Consider the following 23,955-nt stretch of genomic DNA (forward strand, 5'->3'; position numbering starts at 1 on the left):
TGTTGCTTTTAGGGGCAACTGAGGAAAAATTACCTCATATTTGATACATTTTTACTAACAAGCGCAGATTTTAATGGCGATTGAAATGGGCTGCAGGTGGCGTAGAGCAGAACTCTTTTTCTATGGCAACACTTCACATTCTTTCCCCATTAGCGTGTGGAAAGTCATAGAGGAGGGAAGCACATTAGTTTCTCTCTTGATTTTCATATAGATTAAAATCTTTTAACTTGAAAAACTATATGGAACTGAAAACTACATTAAACATAGTTCTAAAGAAAAGTATCGTGGAAATTTTAAAAAATATTTTTATTAAATAAAAAGGAAAAATATTAAGAAAAGGGAAAATATAGTAGTACATTCCTATACAACTGAAAAGAGGAGGAAAGGGAAGGGCTAATGGCATGAAACCGGTCTCTCCCCAGATGGCGTATTCGAGTGTTGTGATCGCGAATATAGTTGTGAGTTTTTAGGTTCGGAGATTTGAGAAACTTACATAAGCTGACCAACAACCTCAAAAAATTTAAAAACTGGCAGTAAACTTTCCATATGAATATTTTAAAATTAACTGCTTACTCTTTCCAAATGCCTCGCCTGAATTCTAGTTCTAGTACAAAAATAGTTTTTTAAAAAGGTCAAAATGTAAATTTTCGAATGTTTCCTTAGAAGTTTTGCTACCAGTTTCTTTAGCTTTTTGAGGATGCTACTCACCTTCATCCTTTAAGAATTAAGGGCGACTCTCAATAAATGCGATTTTTTTTCGCATGCGAACAAATCGTATCGGGTGAGAATGGTCCTTTAATCACGTTTTGTCCCATTTTCATTTCTGCCAACCACAAAAGTGATTCTTAGATTTTTTGTAAACGTATTTGTTCTATCTTTACTTAAATAATTGCATGGGTAAACTTTTTATACAGTAGATATGGTTTTTATATATAGTGATATACTACGTATATAAAGCAGGTCGGCTCAATCTTCAGGGGCACCTCAAAGCGGGAATATATATATATATATATATATATATATATATACACATTTATATTACATATATTATATGCATTATATGTAATTATATACTTATTCTACACACACAGACACACACGCACACATAAAAATGACGAGGGTCGATGAGTAAAAGGCTACGCAAGTTATTTAAAGAAAAATAATTTATTAATTTTATTGTAATATAATTTATTTGGAAACAAAACCATGCAAGTGTTTTTTAAACAAAAATTACTGAACCTCACATTATACCAAATTTTATGAATTATACCGAAAGTTTAATCAAATTTTTTTAATTATTTAGTTTGCCAACAATTTTTGGGATAAAATTTTTTTTAAACATTTTTATTAACCTAAGTTCGTCAAATGGTGATGTCTGCCCTTCAAAAAGTGAAGTTAGTATTAGGGCAAAGACTGAAACTTTCAACCGCTCTCCTGACAAAACTGTTGGGACCATATTTTCCAGATTGCGACTGACGCTATATTTTGATAGTCAAAAAGTGCACGTCTGTCGAAAAATGGTGTGTTTATTCAGAGAAATTATGGTTTATTCCATGGCGTGTTTAAAAGTAAGCACTAATTATGATGTCATTTTTTGAACCATTAAAATTGGGTATACTATAGCCTACGTCACAGGTTGTGTTATTCCTACTAAATTTAACTAGGAAACAGCATTTTCTGCGAACCTGATTTCTAGCAACAAGTAAACATTAAATGAAGTGTGTTGTTATAAGTCGCTACTCGGCAGGTTGGAATTNCATTATAAAGAAAAGTAATTGATATTCGATTTTTGATTAATAATTGATTTATGTGGATAGTGGCATTTATGTGGATAGTGGCATTTATGTGGATAGTGGCATAGAATTTAGCATTGCGTCATGGTAAATGTTATTCCTACTAAGTGGAAGTAGTTGTGTTTTTTTTTTATATTATGCCCAATTGGCATTTAGTTAGTTAAAATCTGATCATAATAGCAAAAGTTTTTCAGGGTAATATATTTTTTTATTTTACACATTGAAATTAAATTTTAGTATTCAAAATGACACGGTGAAAAATCTTGGCTGTCATAAGTGATGGAAAAAATTACATTAGTCGACGATAGTTAAGTTTCTTTAAAATTGCAAATAAAATTAAAATTGAAACTATTTGGTTTATAAAAAAGGAAAATGCCAATCTCTACATGTCCACATTGTGATTCAAATTGGTGAAATGAGCGAGTAAAGTTAAATGTAAGATAATGACTGATGAATGGATACGATATTATTGCTCAATATGCATTCACTTACAATACGCATTCAATGACAATATACATTCACTTTTTTTCTTCCTAATAATGCTTTAAAATTGCTGCACAGTAAGATGAATTTTATCTTGCTGAATTAAAAGAAATCAAATGAGAAAAAAAATTTAAATATCAGAGACATAAAGCAGCTATGTTTTTTCCCTTCATACTTAAAATACATCCGGGATCCATATTCACTATATGCATTATTTTATTTATCCTTGAATTTGTTTTTTTTTTTTCATCCTTTTTTAGCAATAAAGAACAATTTTAATTAATTATTTTTAATACATGTATTGCTTACAAATTTTAAGCTAAGTATTGTAAAGCTGACGTAATATTTTAGAATTTTGTTTTAAAAAGAAAATGACATAAGATTTTAATATTAAATATTTTGCTAAAAAGAATACTTTCGGGAGAAATAAAATTTAAAAAATGAGTCATCGTAATATAATTTTAAATTTTGTTAGCAACAATAGTTAATGAAAAACTTTGTTTTTTCTCATAAAAGCTGTATTTTATAAATACAGAAAATCAGCGGGAAAAAAAATTCTATATTGAATCTTATATTTAACTCTAGAAAGACTAAAACTTAGTATATTCCTATATTGCTCAAAAGCAGTCAAAATGACTTGATTGTAAAAAAATAAATAATGCGTAAAGAAATTTGTTTAAAATTAATTTTTAATATTTTTTATATTATGTACAGTTATATAACAAGTTATTAGTAAATATTAACAATAAAAAATTATATGTTGTACAAAATTCTAAGAAATTGTGTCATTATATACATCATTGTTTTTCTAATTGAAATTAAAATTAGTCAAAATGACTTCCTTAGGCAATCTAGTGTTAATTTTTAAATTACGATTCCCACTTTATGAAATTATGCAACAGTCCTAAAGCGCGTCACGTGAAACTAATATCGAATCTAAACCGATTTATTGGTTAAGGTCACGACATTCGTAATCAAGTCTTCCTAGAAGAAAAAGAAAAAAAGCATGACATCCCTGATTATGACTGGATGTTTTGTATGTTTCACTTCCTATCTCTAGTTAAATCAGCTGAAGTTCCGGAATTTTTAATTTCATTTTCGGCGGAAGCATCATTATGAGGATGCTTTTGGTGATTCTTCTGTCTCTGTTGTCCGCCTCTGTCAGTCAAAACAGTACGTAAAAATAATAACTTTCTATATGTTTAAGATAGCACTTCTAATCAAAAGTGAAACTTGTTATTGTTGGGGTTATCTCCATATTTTTTTTCTATTCTTTTTAGCCAGCTGCGCATTTATCATTAAGTTTAAGTAAAATAACTAACTATCTTAGTTACTAAGTAGTTGAACTAATTAGCTAAAAGCTGGGAATTATTTCAAAATTTTTTATATAAATACAATATGAAGTTTACAATATGAAGTCCCCTCAGGTGAGCTTGTAGTCGCCAACTCTTATTTGCTGAGGGGAAAGGAGTCAAAGTGGGGTGAAACTTAGGTATTACTATCTTGTTTAATGAGGTATTGTTACCGATGTACTTTTTGTACTGAATCGATTAAAATCAAGCGAAAGTCATTAGGACTAATTTATACATTTTTAAACTTAAACAGTACAAACAAAAACAGTACAGTTGTAAAAAAACAGTAATTTTTTTTTTATACTTACCTATTTACTCTTTTTACATTGTTATCCAGACAACTGATGTATTGTTTCTTACATATTGTTTTGAAATGAAACGTTTGTTTTACTTGTTTTTAAACTGAACAATTGTTTTAAAAATGAATTTAAGTCAATAAGACTAATTGTCTAAAAACTATGAAGGCTTTAATTTTTAAAAAGCACATTTTCTAACCTATGCATATGTACTTATATGCATAGGTTAGATATTGCTACCTGCATAGATAAAATATTGTTTACTGCGTATTTTGTACGCTGAATCGAGTAAGACAAAAAGTCGATTGGATTAATAGTTTATAAATTATTAAAGTTATAAAGGCTTTCTGTATGAAAATTACAATGTAGGATTTATACTTATTTACACGTCTGATATTGCTGTCTAGGCAAGTTAGGTATTGTTTTCAACTTAGTTTTTCACACTAAATCTAATAAAATCAAAATTAAGTCAATGGAACTAGACATTTTGAAGTTTTAAGGGTTTTATGTGTAAAAGGTGCAATTAATGTTTTTATAAAGCTTTCTAAACAATTAGCTTTGCCGACATGAGTTTGGTTTTGTTGAAATCGACGTAAAACATACATGTGAAACAATATCAACGAATGTCTTACATGTATGTCTGCAATTAATTTTCAAATGAGCTTAACCTTTATGCATATGATATGAAATAGTAGCCAGTGTTTAACATTTACAGCCGCTTGACAAATAAACTTGTCAGTTTTTTAATATAAAACCTAAAAACTGGTAACACAATTATTTTATTCGCAGTTTTATCTTGGAGGTATAAAACCTGTCAATCCAATGTGATATTTTACAGAGCTTTACATTTTAATCTATAATTGGGTTTTGGGTTTAATATTTGGGTTTTAATATTTGGGTTTTCTTATATAAATAGAAAATATATGCATATGTCACATCTAAAATAATAGCTAAATAGAATTAAAGGGATCTTAAACCGAAAACTAAATAGAATTATATTTTAATTGCAGATTAGTCCTTCCTTAACAGATGAGAACATTCAATAGTCTCTTTCACATAATGAAAGAATTCCTTCGCATATTGATTATTGTTAATTAGTTAGAAATGTAATCTTTATTTATAAAATGAATCCATCCTGCACTGTAAAACGTCTTCATGAAATCGAAATGTCGAGAAAACATGGAAAAAAATTACAGAATAATGAAAAAGAAGAAAATAATTTTAAAAAATAATAATAATAAAAATCCAGAAAAAAGATATAATCTCTTCATCAGCTCTCACGGTTATAACCGCAAAAAGGAGTGCTTTCTAATGTGGTATCAATATAGCCAAAGCAAAATATATCAATATAATAGTGTAAGGAACACTCAAAAAAAATTTTTTGAAACAAAATAGAATTACGTAAAACAGAATCTCGTAAAAAAACAGAAAATAAAATGCAAAGAAAAAAAAAAGGAACAAAACACAAAAGGAAATCTATAAAACGAGCAGCGAATTCAAATGAACTTACAAGAACGGGAAAATTTTTAAGAATCATTTACAATATTTTCGTAATAAGATTGTCAGATTACAAAATATAAAAACAGAAGCGCAATTTGAGGTAAAAGCGCAAATAGAGTGATTTGTTTATAGTGCGTTCTTACTGCAGTACTGAAGCGCGTTTGATTTGTTAGTTACCAAGGATTGGCCCGAAAATGGATGTGCGCAAAGTAATATGCTGGAAAATTTAAAGAAATTTATAATTAATAAGGTTAATATTTAATTATACAATTTCAATGATTTTAGAAAATTAATTTTTATTTGACAGGAGACACTAACTTTTATATTACTATGATGTGAAATATTTATCCTTTTCACAATATATATATATATATATATATATATTGTGAAAANTATACTATATATATATATTGCCGCTTAATTGAATTATTAATGAACTACCACTCTTTTTGAAAGAGCACTTTTTTTAGTTAATGTTCTACCGAAGAGAAAATCGAATCATTGATTTGCTATTAGTCACTAAAACTATTTTATACAGATGTGTTGGATTATTGCAATCGGTACAGCATTTTCGCTTCTTCTGATTTTACAGAGAATATTTATATTTCAAAATTTTTAAGAGCATTTTGTATCCTTCTAGAAATTGTTATTTTTCATTATGGAGAATTTGTATTAGACTCTAATTTACGATGGAAGTGAAACATTTAATGACTTAATAAAAAGAAAAGCTTTAAAAATATTTTTTTATTTTTATGTCATATAAGTAAAATAAATACGATTGCTTAAAATTTAAAACGGAAGGAAATCTTCATTTGAAGTCAGATATATGAGCATGTGTCTCGAACTTTTCATTTTGATGGTTCTGGCATATCAAAGTTAATACACAGATTTAAAAAAAAAAATAGTTCATTTCAATATAACTGAAATGAAACAATTTCGCTACTTAAAAACTTTAAAAAAATCCATTGCATTCGAGGTTCAAGCTTGTCCCTTACGCTATTTTCCAATCCAGCGGCCTTAAAGGATCCGCTCTTCTGTTTGACATTTTCTTAAATAAATAAAAAAAAACTTGATTCTTAACTTTTCTTAGTTCAGGTGACAAGTTTTAAAAGAAATAAAAGCTTGCGTTATAATTGTGTCTCACTACAGCTAAGAGGAAAATCTCCACAAAAAAAGAAGAAAAAAAGAGTGAATCATTAAAGCTCGCAAGATTGTTAATTAGCGCCTATGACAAACTCCTCGATGCCCTTGAAAATAGAAGTGTAACGCACTATATAAAAATAAATGCTAGAACGATTCACATTTATAAGACTTCTTATTCTTTGATTTGTTGCCCCCTTTGGCAAAATGCTAGAGCGTTCTCCCCTCCTTCACGCCACTCTATATGTTATATACTATATGTTACGTTATATACTTATAATGTTATATACTTATATGTATGTTATATACTTATGTTTTATACTATATACTACTCACACTATATGTTATATAACATATAGTGAGAAAACTTCTGTGTTATAACTGCTACTCCATTTTTGAGTTTTCATTGATTAAAATATTGATTTCTTTTCAAAATATTGATATATTATCTAAATATTTCATTGGTTAAAATATTAATGCATTAAAGAGAATTTGGGGAATCGGAATTAATTAGACTTATATAATCAAGTACGCCTTTCCAATTTTTTAAATAAAAGCAATCCTATTAATCAATAATATTTACCGTCTCGTGTTAAGTAGGGAAAGTTACAAAATTGATTCCGTTACTCTGCATAGTTCACCAGTTGGTGTTCGTGGGTAATATTAATAAAAAGCTTACGAAAATCTCTAAAAGGTACATCAATTGATTACAACTACAAAGTAATGAATGGTGAACTAACAAAAAATACTTATTTTTAACGTCGGAAATGAAGTTTCATGAAGATTTCATAAAGATTTTTTAATTTTTCTAAAAATCTATATATTATTTTCTTATATTTATATTTAAAAAAATTATAAATATTTCGNATAAAATACTATGTCTTTGATGATAATATACTATGTCTTTGTGCTAGAACATTGTGTTCACTGGCAAGCGAGCGCAGCGAGCCATGGTTCACGGCGTGAACCACATAGGATTGCGTAGCAATTCTCGGGGGTTGGCGAGCGTTAGCGAACAGGGGGCGGAGCCTCCTAGTATTGATATATTATCTAAATATTTCATTGGTTAAAATATTAATGCATTAAAAAGAATTTGAGGAATCAGAATTAATTAGACTTATATAATCAAGTACGCCTTTCCAATTTTTCAAATAAAAGCAGACCTATTAATCAATAATATTTACCGTCTCGTGTTAAGTAGTGAAAGTTACAAAATTGATTCCGTTACTCTGCATAGTTCAACAGTTGGTGTTCGTGGGTAACATTAATAAAAAGCTTACGAAAATCTTTTAAAGGTACATCAATTGATTACAACTACAAAGCAATGAATGGTGAACTAACAAAAAATACTTATTTTTAACGTCGAAAATGAAGTTTCATGAAGATTTCATAAAGATTTTTTTATTTTTCTAAAAATCTATATATTATTTTCTTATATTTATATTTAAAAAAATTATAAATATTTCGCAAACAAAGTAAGATTGTAAAAATCTCGTAAAATAAATTAATGATTTAAATAAAATTTAAAAAAATAACCTATAATAAAAATATAACCTTTTATCCTATCAAATGTCCCGTATCGATGTTCCCAGCGGAAATTCTCTTCTCCGCATTATATATAATTGCTTACAAGCAAGACTCAATGATTATTTGCTGTTTTCTATTATAGTTGATGAAGTACCAAGTGTGGAATTAACTGATTTAGAATCCCCTTTGAGCAATGAAACAACTGAACAAAATCCTGGGTCTGCAAATGAATATGATCAGGAATTTGCAACTCCAACGATTCAAGATACATCTGAAGTGGAAATAATAGAAAATTCAGGGGAAGTCTTTGAAGATGAACGTATGAACCAAACTAATTTTTTGCTTCATTGTTATCCTTAAAAAGATACAGCTCACATCGTTTACGCCCTAGATTTTTTGCGAATTTTATTTATTTATTTACTTGTTTTTTTTTATTTTATGTTATTTACAACTGATGCAGAAGTTTGGCCATTAAACTATGCTTAAATAATAATAAAAAAAATCCTTCAACACGAGCTATATTGGCACGATTAATCGATGAGCAAAGTCGACTAACATTAAAGTTAAGAAGAGCAGATTTTTGAATTCATAATACGAGATTAATTACGATTCACCATCTAAAAGCATTACACAAAGACATTTTCAGACTGATCTGAATCTTAAATTAATATACATTTATATTACGAGTGCTTATTAACTATATTATTAACAATTGCATAACAATAAATATCCGAAATCTCTAATTCACACTATCATGAGTGAGCCATTTTTTTCTTTTTTTGTAAATTTTTTATGTTCATATGTACGAAGTAATATATTGGTTTCTAATATTTTTAGTAAAAAGAGAAAACACGATAAAAAAAAATGTTTTTGAAGTCATTATACGAGACAATTACGATGCACCATCCAAAAACATTGCACAAAGACATTGTGAGAGTAATCTGAATCTTAATTTATCATACATTTATATTACTGATGCTTATTAAAAATACCATAGCAATAAATATCTCCAGTCTCTAATTCGCACGATCATGCATGAATGAGCCATTTTGTTTTGTAATTTTCTTGTGTTCAGATGTACGAAGTAATATATTAAATTTTTATTTTTCATGAAAGATAAGACACGATAAAATAATAACGTAAAGTCATAATACGAGACAATCACGATGCACCACTTAAGATTTTTTGATTCGATTTGATTTGAAATTCTCTTATAGTAAAGTAGGCAAAGTCCTGATAAGAGAAAATGTTTATTTATTCAAATAAATTTCTTTTCTTCTGGACAGGCTCAGATGGCACTTGTGGAAGTCCAATTGTTATAAGCAATACCCTTGTAGACGGAAAGAAGAACACTGAATATGAAGTAGGGACGGAATTAACGTATTCCTGCGAATTTGGATACGCAACAGATGGTGCAAACCACATTTCTCGTTGTGTTGTACTTAGAGAAGGTGATAAACCAACATGGACGGATCCAGATATCATGTGCATTCGTATGTTTTTTATTGCCTTTTCATCTATTTTGTGCCACTTATACTAATAACCCCAATAATTTCCTCATGTAAAATTTATTAAGATCCTTGGCCAGGCGGATGGACTGGCCAAGGAGGGCTGTTACCACGCTAATCCTTCGTCTTCAGCACTTACCCTTTTAGAACATCAATCCATAACTAATTCTGAAATTTCGAAGGGGTGGAAGATTCCTCCCACAGCCATCACTGGCATGCGGGCAAAGAACCAGGTTCTTCATTAGCCCTCAATTGTGACAGAGCTTCTAAAACCGCAATTTCCAGATTAGTAAGCGGTCACATACAAAGTCTCTCGTTTTTCGAAGGCAAGAGAATCTTCGAAATCTGCTCCAAATGTCAAACTGAACAGGCTTCTCCCGAACACATCCTGGACTGTTTGGGACTTTCCAGGGACTGTTTTCCTTTCTGGTCCTCGATTTTCTTAGGGTCAACGGTCTGATGAACCTTGTCTAACTTCGTCAAGCATTTGGATTGGAGGATAAGCTACAACAACAACAACAACATAGATTCCTAAAGGACTATACGAGAATTTATCATCTGTAAAGCAACTAATTTATTTTGTGCCACGCATCCACATTAAATCGGTAGTTTTTCTGCCTTTAATATTAAATGATCTTAAAATTTTATATGGGGGATAGTCATATCTTTCCCAGGGTACGCAATTGTGTACTATTGCATGGTTGTGTCCAATCACGTGGTTGTTCTTGGCGTGTCAACGATACAGCATTAAGTCTTAGGTTCATTACCACCCTAAATAAATGTTCGGATAAGATTTATTTGCATACTTGCAAGCGACGTCACGCATGTGTGCCAATCCTCATTTGCTGATCCACGCGTGCAAGTATCTAGTTGCGAAAACTTTAGACCCTATTCTTTGTTTTTTACAAAGGTCATTAATTGAAGATAGTTTTGTCTTAACAAGAATTTCACAGATTCATACTTCACTTGTAAGTTTTCTGGATTGTTGATTTATTGCCTCTAGTTTGAAGCACATTTTGGTTTTGTCGGGAAGGTGGGGATGGGAGAGGGAAATGAAGCATAGGGTAGATAGAATTGGAACACTACCGTTCTTCTGAGTGACTGTTCACTGCTTCTTTCATGGCGATAGCGATAAAAGTAGCCTAAATTTATTTCTTATTTGAAGTAAAAATTGACCGCAATTTTGTTTAATTGGGTAAAAGTTCGGGAACCTGATAGAAAAAAAAATGTCTAAATACTGGTTGCATTTTTGGCTGTCGCCATTTTTTAGATTGTTCTCTATCAGCAGTCCACAAAACTAAACAGAGCTCTTCTCTTCGAAAATATAGAAACGTTACAGCCAAATGTTTTTTTCAGGAGGCTTAGCAATTGGTAATCTAAAAGCTTTAAATGAGGATGATATAGCACCTGATATTTTTGATAATATTCCACCTGAAACTTTAAAGATATTTACGAGTTTGTTTGGCCGAATGACTAGTAGTAGTTTTACTTTTCATCTGTTTAAGTCAGAAAGCCATCCTTGATCTAATCCCCGGATGGGATGACGTCGAAGCACACTATCACTCATTAATTTATATGCACCTTCATTTTTTTCTCACTTTTGCATTAAAAACATACAAAATGTGGAAGCACAATGTCCAGGTGGTTTTTGGCAGTAAAGCTGTTTCCATTCATTTCTGTATCAAACTTTGGCCATTAAAAGAAGTCAAAGTATCATTTGAATATGTTAACACAAAACAGAATTTTTTTAAACAATATATGTTTCTTTTGATCACTACACTATGTAATGTAAAATGTAAATGAGATCATAATATGGTTTGGCCATCCCAGAAACTAGATAGCCATCCTATTAGATCACTCTGAAATCATTTGGACAGGTGCTTTAGAATATTACAAGCCAAAATTATCTATGGAAAATGATGTATTACAATTGAAATAGCATTTGATCTGAAATTTTGAATTAACTAACCAACGAAATGCTCCTAGTATAGTGGCGTGATCGCTTTCAAAGTATGTTTACTAATAAGAAGGAAAGATTTTGGACAAATCGTGTCTGCTAAACTTCATAAGGAAATAAATGCATTCACACCTAAGTTTATTACTTTATGCACCTTTCGAAAAAAACTAAAGCAATAAGTGCATTGAAATTGATGAGCAGTATTAGCCGCCATGCTCTTTTTAACTTTTGATTCTTAGAACACATTAAAATATCAATTAGTTACAAAAGAAATCTCCGTTTTAGTAACCCTATTTTTCCTTATTTTTTTCACTTAGCTTTGCATTTTCTAAAAAAAAAAAAATTCCTCAAGATATCATTTATCATAAGTGATATTAAATTTTGGTTTTGTATTTAGCTAGATCTTGTGGAGATCCTGGATTCGTGTTGAATGCACATCGCATCGGTTCTCGATTCACTTTTCCCAACCAAGTGTCTTTCGAATGCGATGACGGTTATGAGTTGATGGGATCTGGAATTAGGTATTGTCAAGTGAGTGGAAGGTGGAGTGGATCTCTGCCATCCTGTAAAAGTAAGAAAACTTAAATATTGAGACATCATTTGAAGAGTATCATGTCTCAGTTTTGTTTATCTTATCATGCAGTGTCCCACTAGATAAATACTGGAATATAATACATGATCATCTAAAAAAAGCGAGATTTTGTTACCTCATAAAAAAATTTATTTTCACAACAGTTCCCGAAAATTGTTCTATAAAAGGGATATATATATATATATATATATAATGGNTACAAAGAGGACAAGAAGAAAAACGGGGAAAATTAAGAAAATCAATAAGTTTTAATTACTGCGAATAAATATCGAACTCGTAAAATAAGCTCAAAATGTAGAGAAAACATGAAAAAAAAAACTACAGAGCAATGGGAAAAGATAGCAAAATTATTTTAAAAAAAATTAAAATCCAGAAAAAGAGATATAATATCTTCATTATCTCAGACTGTAATATCCGCAAAAAATAGTGCTTTGTAATATATTGTATCGATGTAGCCAGAGCAAAATATATCAATACAATAGTGTGAGGAGCACTAAAAAAAATTCCAAATTTTTATTAATTTTTCTTTAATATTTTTTTTTCATTGTTCTGTAGTTTTTTCCATGTTTTCTCTACATTTTTCACATTAAATATTTTCAAAATAACAGGTAGTCTTTTTTTTTTGTTAATATTTTTACATTTGCTAATGATTTTTACTTATGAAATCGGGATTTCGCTGAAGGAAAAGCGATTATTTAGCGTTCCATACGAAGAAAAAACATTGGGAATAGTTGGCGTAAGATGGCAGAAGTTTTCCCAGTGTCCTCGCGAGATTTTCCGGTGAGTGTTAAATTTAATTAAGACAAAATTCTACTACCTTTACCCTTCGACTTCTGATTCAAAGCCTGCAATCGTTTTTCACGATTTCAACCCTCTAAACATGCCCTAGCAATAATTTTTATCTTGGCCCAAGTTGTGCTTAAAATTGACTCAAAATGAGTAAGATAAGAGCACGCAACGAGGGATTAATATTGAGATGTCTAGATTTTTTATTATTGGTTCCAGGATGGCCTATATTGGCGGAATAAAGAATATGAAATATCGGGTGAATCTGACAATTCTATATAGGTTGGTTGTAAAGTATCTGTAAAATATCAGATGAATCGGATAATTCTATATATTGCCAATATCGAGAAAATAACAGCCTTTTGAACCTTTATTGAGCCAAGATTCTTGAATTTGCGATCGCAACGCTCGAATACGCCATCTGGGGAGAAGACCGATTCCATGCTTTTGGCCCTATCCCTTTCCGTCTCCTCCTCTTTTCAGTTGTATAGGAATGTACTACGATATTTTCCCCCTTCTTAATATTTTTCTTACTTAATTGTCCCAAATATTTCTTAAAATTTTTAAAACGCTTTCTTTTAGAGCTATATTCTATGTAGTTTTCAGTTCCGTATAGTTTCCTAACTTAAAAGTTTTTAATATTTTCGAAAAATCAAGAAACAGAAACTGACGTACTTCCTTCTCCTATGACTCTCCCCATGCTAATGGTGAAAGTATGCGAAGTGTTGCCATAGGTAAAGAGTTCTGCTCTACGCCACCTATAGCCCATTTCGATAGCCAATATTCGTCCAAAGAGGGCCCCAAGTTTTTTTGCTGCTAGGGTGGTTTCCAATCCCATGTTGTTCCATGTTAAGTTTTCAACCTCTTAATGCCTTTTATCACCCTCATGGAATTCTCGACTATATTTTAAAACATTCTGTATAATCTAAAAATAAAAAGCAATTAGAAGTATTTAAAATGAGGATTTTCTTAGAAAATATATTCAGACGATAATTTTGTGTTAACAAAGCAGTAAGCTAATGTTCTAGAACAGCGTTATGAAATTATTTTCTGGTGAATTTTTTTTAATGAAATAATGTGCGTAAGAAGAAAATAATTTGTCGTTTTATTGTCTCACTCATTTAAAAGGCTAACATTACAGTTAATTTTTGTTGGAAATTGGAAGACCGGTAGCATTCTTAAAATTTATCCTCCTGGAAGAAGATAAATTTCAAGAATGGTGTTCACCACAATATATTAATATTTTAATTTTAATCTTTAATTATATGAAAACTCAAGAGAATATAAGAAACTTCATTTATGTTTTAATCCGAAATTGTATGTAAACTCAAGTGGTCTTGACACTAGAAAATATCAAATCTGTAGAAACCAAACTGCTCTTAAACTTTTTTTTCATAAAAGTACTATTTATATCACAACAAAATATTAGGTTTAAAGCTTACAATGAACTGCGTAACTTTACTGCAATCATTAGGTAACTCATGTAAGTAAATAAATATTATATTCATGAAAAGAAATAAGCTCATTTAATCAAGCATGAAGGTTGTAGAAAGGCATTCTTATAGTTCTGTGAGTCTATATGGGTAGAAACGCAAAATCAAAGTAACTAAAAAGTTATTAAAATGGATTGGTGTTGTACAATGTTTGAAAATTTCTGCACAACTTGTATTATTTCCATTTATTTGAATAAATGCAATGATATAATAAAAAGAAATATTATGCTGTAGTATTTTGTTTGCATAATTAATATATACTTCTATTCATACAATAATTCATATAATACTTCTATTAAATGATCTCAATAGATCTGATTATCTTTCCAGAGATATTTTGCGAACAACCCTTTCATCCTGAAAACGGGAGAGTATTCTTTACCTCTCTGGAATACGGATCTCAGTTGAAATATGAATGCGAGACAGGATTCATTCTTAAGAACTATCAGACAAGAACTTGTTCGGAAAATGGCACATGGACCGGACCTGAACCATTATGCCTAGGTAATTACGATAATATCTGTTGTCACTTTTTCAAAAAGAGAGATTAAACTGAGGTGCTCAGAGCAATAATAGATTCGAGTTTTGAGACATTAAACACAAGGACCTCTGTAATTATTACCCTTAATGTGCATTTCTAAAATCCTTGCTAAAAATGGAAGAGAAAATTATCACCATTTGTAGGACTAAAACAATAAAACATACCTGATTGCCGGGAAAATAAAGATGAGTTGAAAGGTAATAATTTGAAATGCCTCAAGAAAAATTTCATTCCAGCTTTTCCAGTTATTCAACAAATCTCTACAAAAGTTTTTTTTCTTGAATTAAAGTTTGCCACTTATTGTAACTAAATTGTTTGAGCTAATATTTCACAAAGATTCTAAAAATATATATTTTTTTAATATGATGATTATGAAAGACCTTGAAGTGTCATCATTTACATTTCCGATGCTACAGTATCAACAAAATTGAGATTTGTAAATCTTCTTACACTTCATAAAAGTAAACGATGTTATTATACTTCTCAATAGTAACTATGGTTAGAATCCGTCATTATTCTTCCAAACTTTGCAAACATTATATTGCCAGTAACACATTAGAAAAGAGCAATGAGCCCAAGTAGCACAAAGTTTAAAGCTATATCAATACTACAAACAAGTATCATCATCAGTGATTGCAAAGGCAAGGAAGAAAAAAAAAACTACAGAATTGCCAACTCAACTGATTCCGCAATGTTCCTGTCCTGTCTATAAAATTTTATACTTCAAACTATACGCTATATAAGCTCAACGGGATAACTTCGTGACAATGCGTGATAACTTTAGTAACTTGATTTTCGTTTCTGTAGCAGAGCAATTTTACTAAAATCAAAGTCAAAGAAGATGGTAATGAAAAATACCATATATAATCTGTCTAAGCTAAGAACTCCTCCAGCCACAAAGTCTGAGGCCGTCTGGTACTATGGAAACAAGAATGGCACATTTTAGGGAGGGTAGCTTCACTCAAGGACTAACGCATCAGACAAGAAATTGATTCTCTTTCTCCCGCCGACTGGAGCCGAAATCACTCCAAAACAGAGACCCTGCACCCCTACTTAAAACAGTCATAATTCGTTACCATAGTCACCGCCACAGGTCCAGACGAATGTCTGGAGGAGTTCTTATTTTAGACAAACTATACATACATCGTATTCTCGTTGTCTTGTATAATAACTTGTATTCTAATTTTATAGATGCTCAGTGTGAGATGCCAAGTGCGCCAAAGCATGGTTTCGTTGAACTGTTGGGTGGAAATCCTAGAGTTGGAAGTATCGCCATTTACAAGTGTGAAGATGAGAGAATACTAGTGGGCTCAACCACATCTAAGTGCCTTGAGATCGGTGAATGGACTTTTCCTACACCAAAATGTGTGGGTAAATAGATTTTACTATGATTGGCACTTTTTAATGTCACACATTTCAGATTTAAGACTTTACATATTTTGATCGAAGCAAAAGTCACATTATAATAGTGATTAAAATAGGAAATTTAATTCCTCTTCTTTTTGTACATTGGATACATAGTATAACTGTATATTTAAGGTTTTGTTTTTTTATTTGTCTTATGATAGGTTCCATTTAAGCTATTTGAAATAATTCTATTTTAAGATTTTTACATTTAGGTAATTATTTTTGGACTTACGAGTCTTATAATTGCGGGAAATTTTTTTTATTTACTTATACTATTTGAGATATGGCGAAATGTAAACAGAATGAAATTAAGAGTTCAAACATCAGACAGTTTTCCTCATGTACTAATTAATTATCGTATGCAAAATGCGATCATTATAGCCACAAGTATTCCCATTTTCCCATTTATTTCCACACTGTTTTTTTTTAAATAGTATTAAGAATTCTAAAAATAAAAAGTAAAATTTTTTTGTGTTTACAGAGCCATGTATAGTGCCGGATGTGCAACATGGAAAAATTGGAAGATATGCTACAAAAAGATGGAATAGACAGAAAGTATACACTGAGGTAAAACAAGGAAATAATTTCCCCATAATTTACGTTATGTATTTACATTCAATGTAATATTAATGTTAAGTTTTTAGAACATATCAGCTTAAAACTTAGTATGGAATATACTCAAAGGGCAAAAATTACGTATCTTATTGCAATCATATAGCATACACTTTTTTGCTTGCCTATAAATATGCTTTTAATCTCTAACTACTTTATAAACTAACAATTGTATAATTGGATTAGTAAGATTATTAAAAACAACAATATATATTTTAATCACGCCAGCCAGGTGGCCGAGCGGTTAGCGCGCCTGATTGCGAAGCCAATGGCCGCGGGTTCGAATCCCGCTCTGGGCATGGATGTTTCTCTCTCTTGTGTTGTCCTCTGTTGTGTGTGATGAGTGAATGTGGCCCATCCTGTGAACGGGTTTGTGTGTTTCTTAACGACCGCTTTTAACTAATATTTTTAGAATCCTTGAAAAAAATTTAGTCGAAATATTCTCATTGAGAGTCACAAATTAATATTAAAATCAAAGAGAGGAAAAAACACCANGAACGGGTTTGTGGCAGTGTGGCGTGGGCAATGTTACTCGCCTCCTTGACTTTGGTTCACAGATGTCCACTGGGTAACGCGAAATGAGTAACAACTCAGGCATCTTCTAAGGTGAAACGAATAAAGTTCAGTGCCTGTCATTCGAAAAAAAAACATTTTAATCACGTTAATATTTATCCTGTTCTCAAGTTATATTGGGTGCTTCTTAACGACCGCTTTTAACTAATATTTTTAGAATCCTTGAAAAAAATTTAGTCGAAATATTCTCATTGAGAGTCACAAATTAATATTAAAATCAAAGAGAGGAAAAAACACCATCGAAATTTAACGCTTCTCTACAGATAAATGCGGGATTCAAACCTGTTTAATTGCTTGAAGTATATAATAATCACCTTTCAATTCCTCTTTATCCACTTTGGTTTTGATGTTTTAAATCCAGAATTCCTCATTAGTAATTAGCTAGATTTTAATAGCGTGTTTATTTTGCGCTCAATGGGATACCTGCAAGTGACGTAGTGTGGATAACTCGATCATGATTGGTTGTTGAAACGTTAGCAACTGTTCTTTCCATTCTATTTCAAATAAGCCAAGCCCGTCAAGTATAAATTCTCGTAAGTGACATAATCTATATTCTTTCACAAAGATTTTTTTTAAACGATTTCAATTCTTTCATCATTTATTTCTTACTTAACACAAAGACAGACATGAATCCATGTAGAACATAAACAAGCTAATTACGCTTCGAAGTTGCCAGGTACACAAAACAAAGATATATCACAGTTACAATAAAATGCATAATCAAATAATAAATCTAAGCTAAGTAAAATACTTTGGCGAGAAATAATTATATTTCAGCAAATTCGACGTGTGATACGGCACTGTATTTATCTAATTTCACTTTATTTAGCATTCTAATTTATGTGGAGAAACTTAGCTCAACTTTAAGACTCCGTGACTACGAATTTTGTTTGATCAACCTTTCAACAACTGATGGCCCCTCAGACTGCTGATTTATCTAAGTCATGTTGCAGAGTCATCACACACTCACTGTTACAAAATATTCAAATTCAACCAAATGCGTGTCAAATACACTGGTGGACAAAATTAAGACATCAGAATTGGACACAGCTTCAGTGGGCTAATGTTCTCTTCACCGATGAGTCCAGATTCTGTCTACAACCTGATTCTGGACGGTTATTGATACGGAGGGAGCCTGGAACCCGATACCATCCCAGCAACATTATCGAAAGGGACCATTATGCTGGTGGAGGGCTCATGGTTTGGGCCGGGATCATGCAAGATACCCGCACACCGTTCCATGTGTTTGACAATGGTTCCGTGAATGCTTAGAGGTACAGGTAGGAGATCCTAGAGCCCTGTGTGCGTCTTTTCAGGGGTGCTGTTGGCCTGAGTTCATTTCTATGAACGACAATGCGCGACCACATAGTGCTCTCATGGTTGATGAGTATCTGGAAAGCGAGGATATTCAACGAATGGATTGGACAGACAAATCCCCTGACTTGAATCTTATTGAACATGCTTGGAATGCTCTTGGGAGAGCTATTGCGATGCGCCAACCTCCTCCCAGAACCATTCTGGAGTTAAAAATTGCTCTGGTGGAAGAATGGAAGGCTCTTCCACAAGTCCTCCTTAACTCCCTTATTAACTTATTAACAGCATACATACTCGTTGTGCGTGCTGTCTGTCTGTCAGGAGTGACCATACACCATACTAGAGGCAACACACACTGTACAAGCCTCACTTTTACTGTCATCTTTTTATTTTTAAGTTCAGACTACATTGGATTTATTGTCAATAGGTCTTGCCAGTGAATGGCACTTTCATTTTTGTTTTGCATACTTTATTATCATGGAATGAGCTATATCCATGCCAAATTTCATTTATTTATATTCAGTATTTTTTGAGATATTTGGGAAAATGTCTTCAATCTCTTAATTTTGTCCACCAGTGTAGTTTTTTTTTATCTGCACTCTCAGAATAAATGCTGCTGGTCATTTTTCACCCCCTATTTAAACGCATAATTTTCAACATCGCTGACAAAATTCGCATATTCCTAGTCTCGTAAAAGTTAAAATTTTCATTTTCAATCTCATATTTTTAATTTGTTTTAATGCTGTCTAATATAGGATTGTGTTACACCGAATTCACAATATTTAACTAATTGTTTCGAGCAGAGTAATTTTAATCTTGCTTCACGGAGTCTTGCCTTTCAAATGAGTGTTTCTTCTTCTGAAAAGCCGTTGGTGTTGAGACTGACATTTTATCTATCAATTTATTCAAACAATTATCATAACACGAGTAAATATTTAAAATTAGATTGCAACCGACCATGAAGGTAGTCTTAACATTTTATTGGAAAATCTCTTTATGAAATTCTTATAAAGCCGTTATTCTTTTTCAGCTGCCAGTAGGAACATCTTTCAAAGATGGCGAGGAACTGTATTTAAAGTGTGACAATCAGTATGAACCGTTGGGAAGGAATAAGCAAGAAGAGAAGGTAATCTGCGAAAAAGGACAATGGCTTGAAACACCCACTTGCGAACCAGGTACCATTAAGATTTTTAAAAAATTTTCCAAAATTCAGACCATTTATTTATGCGTATATTGTAGGCTAATTTTATTTTATTTTAAAATCGGCGTTGTAAAGCCAACCCATTTCTGCGTTTAAGAGTAGTAATGTTCAAATGCGAAGCCTTGTAATTTTGAACACAACCTAGAAGACAAGGGAATTCCTAACTCAAGCACTGGAACAAACTAGCCTTCGTGGCGAACTTTTTTTGATGGAACTAACATGCATTTGCGTTACATGGAGTGGAGGACCATGAAAACCACAGTTAGACCGAAAGCGAAGGGATTCTAACTCAACCGAGGATATATAGCTCTGGAACTCCTCAATATAGTTCCTTGATTTAAATAAGAAGTTAAGAACAAGTATCGTTAGTGCTGTTTAGTTTTTTTTCTTCCAATTTGATCACGATAGCTCATAGTTTAGTATTAATGTAGATTCATTTAACTTCAATATATGATTTAAACCAATATTAAAAATAAATTGAAATAGGCTACAGCTTTACTTTATTATTTCTAGCAAAATGCCGATCGCAACCTCCAGATATGCAAAACGGCAAAGCAGCAAATATCAACAGGGAGCATACTGGTTACGTTGTTTACTATTGTGCAAACAATTTCAAGAAAACGAAGTATGGAAATGTCACTTGCCGTTTTGGAACTTGGGAAGGAATTCCGCCTACATGCACTGACAGTAAGACAATTCTAGTTCATTTTTGCCATTAAAATATAATTGAAGTGATTTAAATCGAAAAACTTAATATTTTTGCTCCTAATTTGATGAAGGGTTCCTCCATTTAACTATGAAATATGACACTTTTACATCTCATATCCCAGTTCGGGAATAAATATTTTGCTCAAGACATGTAGAGAACTGATATTTTTATGTTGTAACTGCGCTTGTTCAGAACATACGTAAAGGAAACTGCGTGGAGGTGATAAATCTCTTAAATAATTGGGCTGAATGTAATTGAATATAATAAAAATATTGAATAAAATAAAATAATAGGAATAAAAAAAAATATTGAAAAAGTAAACATTGAATTGGCAGAGGGTCTCATGCTTCTTATAATTTTACAAAAACACATGAGCTTTTAATATTTTTCTTAGAAAAACTTCTCCTAAGAATGAATATTTATTGACATTTTTTTTAAATATAAACTTAAAACTAAATATTCTTTTGAAAAAGCTTTTTTCGCACATTTTTATTTACTAATTAAAGATAAGATTTAATACTATAAAGTCTAAAAATATTTAAAAAATAAATGGCTAGCAAAAGCATGAATAAAATAAACTAAACACATAAAGAGATAAACAATAAAATAAAAGCAGACGATAAAATTAGAAGACCTTTTTAGAACAACAAAGTTGTTGGTTTTTTTAGAGATTAGTTTTGTTTTGGAATTTGAGTTTTCTTATAACCGGTTACGGGTTTTTCTGGTTTGTTTTATGATATTTTAACTATCCCGTTACGGTTACTTCATAGTTTTTACTGTTAGTGAATAAAAGTTTTTTTATAAGAAACAGAACTGTTATGTAGCTTGATACGTTACAATACGTATATTTTTTACATCTTTTAAACTAAAGCCACAAGAACTAAAGCCGCAAGATTCCGATCACGAAAACACAGTGTTGAGAAAATTATATAACTGAATTATGAATAGATATTCAATACAAGAAATGTATATCAAGCTAGATATTAGACTGATATGAATTTTATAATAGGTTGAATGTTTACTGCTACTGAAAATCGCTTTTATTATATAAAACTTAAAAGTTTTCGCTATTACTCGAAACTGAAGAAAAAAAGTAATACAATTATTTATGTATTTTTTCATTTCAGGGCGTTGTTATGTGGATAAACTCCAATTTCCAGGACTCGTGAAAGGAAGAAAAAATATATATAAGCACAGAGAGGTATTCAGATTTGAGTGCGAAAAGGGATACGATGTCACGGAGTCAGAAAAGAAGCTTGTATGTAATGAAGGCACATGGAAGGGAAACTTACCTCCTTGTAAAGCAGGTATTTTTAACCATCGTTTAATGATAGGAAAAAAAGTTTTTGAATCGCATGTTATATTATACACTTTATGATAGGAAACTTTCGCCCGGTGGTAGAGTGGTAGCGTTTCGCGCTGTCGTGCTATAGATCCTTGGTTCGATCCTCGGACCAAGCAAGGTTGACTCAGCCTTTCATCCCTTCAGTGGGTCGATTACATGAGTACCAGGCATGCTTGGGAACTAAACACTGGGGGTTCCGAGTTGGGCTGACCACCAAACAGGAACATCTGCCCCTGCACTTGAGAGCCCAAAGGTCAAGAAAACTGAGATGGGCGCAGTAGTTGCCATAAACCTAAGGTGTCATGCTATATAAATGCCATACAGATCTCTATGGTTACCATAGGCCTATGGTATACTGGCATACAAATTTTTGTGGTTGCCGTAGGCCTATAGTATCCTGCCATACAAATTTCTATGGTTGCCATAGGCTTATGGCGTTGTACCTAAATGCCATACAGATCTCTATGGTTACCATAGGCCTACGGTATCCTGCCATGCAAATTTCTATGGTTGCCATAGGCTTATGGCGTTGTGCCATATAATTGCCACACGGATCTTTATGGTTACCATAGGCGTATGGTATCTTGTCATACAAATTTCTATGATAACCATAGGTTTCTCTGTGGCAAATTTTCCTAAGGGATGTTTGCTTGGTATTTCCTACACTGATGTTTTATTTTAAGGTTAAATGCCACTGACCGGTATACACTTCAGCTTTATTCCTTTAACTGAAGCACTATTGTAAATTTGAACGGTCGTCATAACTTTCTTCCAATTCTTAACAACGAATTTTTTAAGTATTATTCGAAAACGTTCAGTAGTGAAATTCTAATCTCGTTACTCCACAAAATAATCAAAATATTTTACATTCCCAAAAAAGTCGGGGATTATATGAATAAACCTGTAAATTTATAGATATTCAATAATTCATCACATTTACCAAGTTCAGTGAATCATCATTGGTCGCACTTCATAAGAAAATTCGAACGTTTTTTCTGTCTTTCGGTTGAAACTATGTGAGTCTGTGCCAACAAAATATACTTTTAATTCATATATCAAAATCAAAATGGTCAACCACGTACCATTTTTCTAAGAAAAAAGTCTCTAAGCTTCTACTGAGTTCTTGGAAATAATTATAGAGCCTTGAAACTTCATGAACGAATATAAAGTTTTTGAAGCCAAAAAAATGTGTTTTAATCACTAAGACTGTCCAGTTTGCCGCCAAATCGGTAAAGATCCGACCGTTATGAGAGCGTCTTTCCTTTGTGACTTGTTATTTTGGGCAGTTAAAACAAGTAAAGTCGCCAAGCTCAAACTTAGAATTTCGGGAAAATGGTGCGTGGTAAGCAAAAAATAATTATAGATTCGTAATGTTTAGCCAAAAATATATGAAAAACCCACATTATCATCTCAATGACGTTTTGCCCGCTGTACTACGATAATTACACGCAATCAACCAGTTTTTTTAGATTTACCTTAATACATATTTATTTTATCTTTCTTTTACAGCAAGCTGCGTAACCTCTCCACCTTCCATAAAAAATGGAAGAATTAAATCTTATTCTGAGCTTCACAGCAGTTTTGTGAGTTATGAATGTGAGGAAGACTATTTCTTGCAGTCGTCATCAAATGTCCAATGCTTGTTTGGAGAGTGGAAAGGAAATCCACCGTTATGTAAAGACGGTGAGTATTCAAACAATTGGTTTGTTAGACATTTTACACTATAATAGTAACGAAACAGCACTTTTAATTTTTAATCTTTAATTTAGAATAATAATCGAAATAAAAAAAAGTAATAAATAGCAAGGAATATCATTTAGAACGGC

General features: G+C 31.7%; 1 protein-coding gene across 1 annotated transcript in view; it reads left to right on the plus strand.

Moving 5' to 3' along the window:
• Nucleotides 1-3,194: 3,194 nt before the first annotated feature.
• Nucleotides 3,195-23,955, plus strand: part of LOC107456778 (sushi, von Willebrand factor type A, EGF and pentraxin domain-containing protein 1) — a gene marked incomplete in the record, with an annotated part of 48,712 nt that continues 27,951 nt past the window's right edge. Inside the window, 11 exon segments of the mRNA XM_071179522.1 lie at nucleotides 3,195-3,449; nucleotides 8,234-8,410; nucleotides 9,378-9,584; nucleotides 11,954-12,127; nucleotides 14,758-14,931; nucleotides 16,160-16,339; nucleotides 16,857-16,942; nucleotides 19,905-20,049; nucleotides 20,589-20,762; nucleotides 21,912-22,091; nucleotides 23,639-23,812. Of these exon segments, the coding sequence (XP_071035623.1) occupies nucleotides 3,392-3,449; nucleotides 8,234-8,410; nucleotides 9,378-9,584; nucleotides 11,954-12,127; nucleotides 14,758-14,931; nucleotides 16,160-16,339; nucleotides 16,857-16,942; nucleotides 19,905-20,049; nucleotides 20,589-20,762; nucleotides 21,912-22,091; nucleotides 23,639-23,812 (1,729 nt within the window).

Source organism: Parasteatoda tepidariorum, chromosome 4 (assembly GCF_043381705.1).
Source record: "Parasteatoda tepidariorum isolate YZ-2023 chromosome 4, CAS_Ptep_4.0, whole genome shotgun sequence".
Lineage (NCBI taxonomy): Eukaryota > Metazoa > Arthropoda > Arachnida > Araneae > Theridiidae > Parasteatoda > Parasteatoda tepidariorum.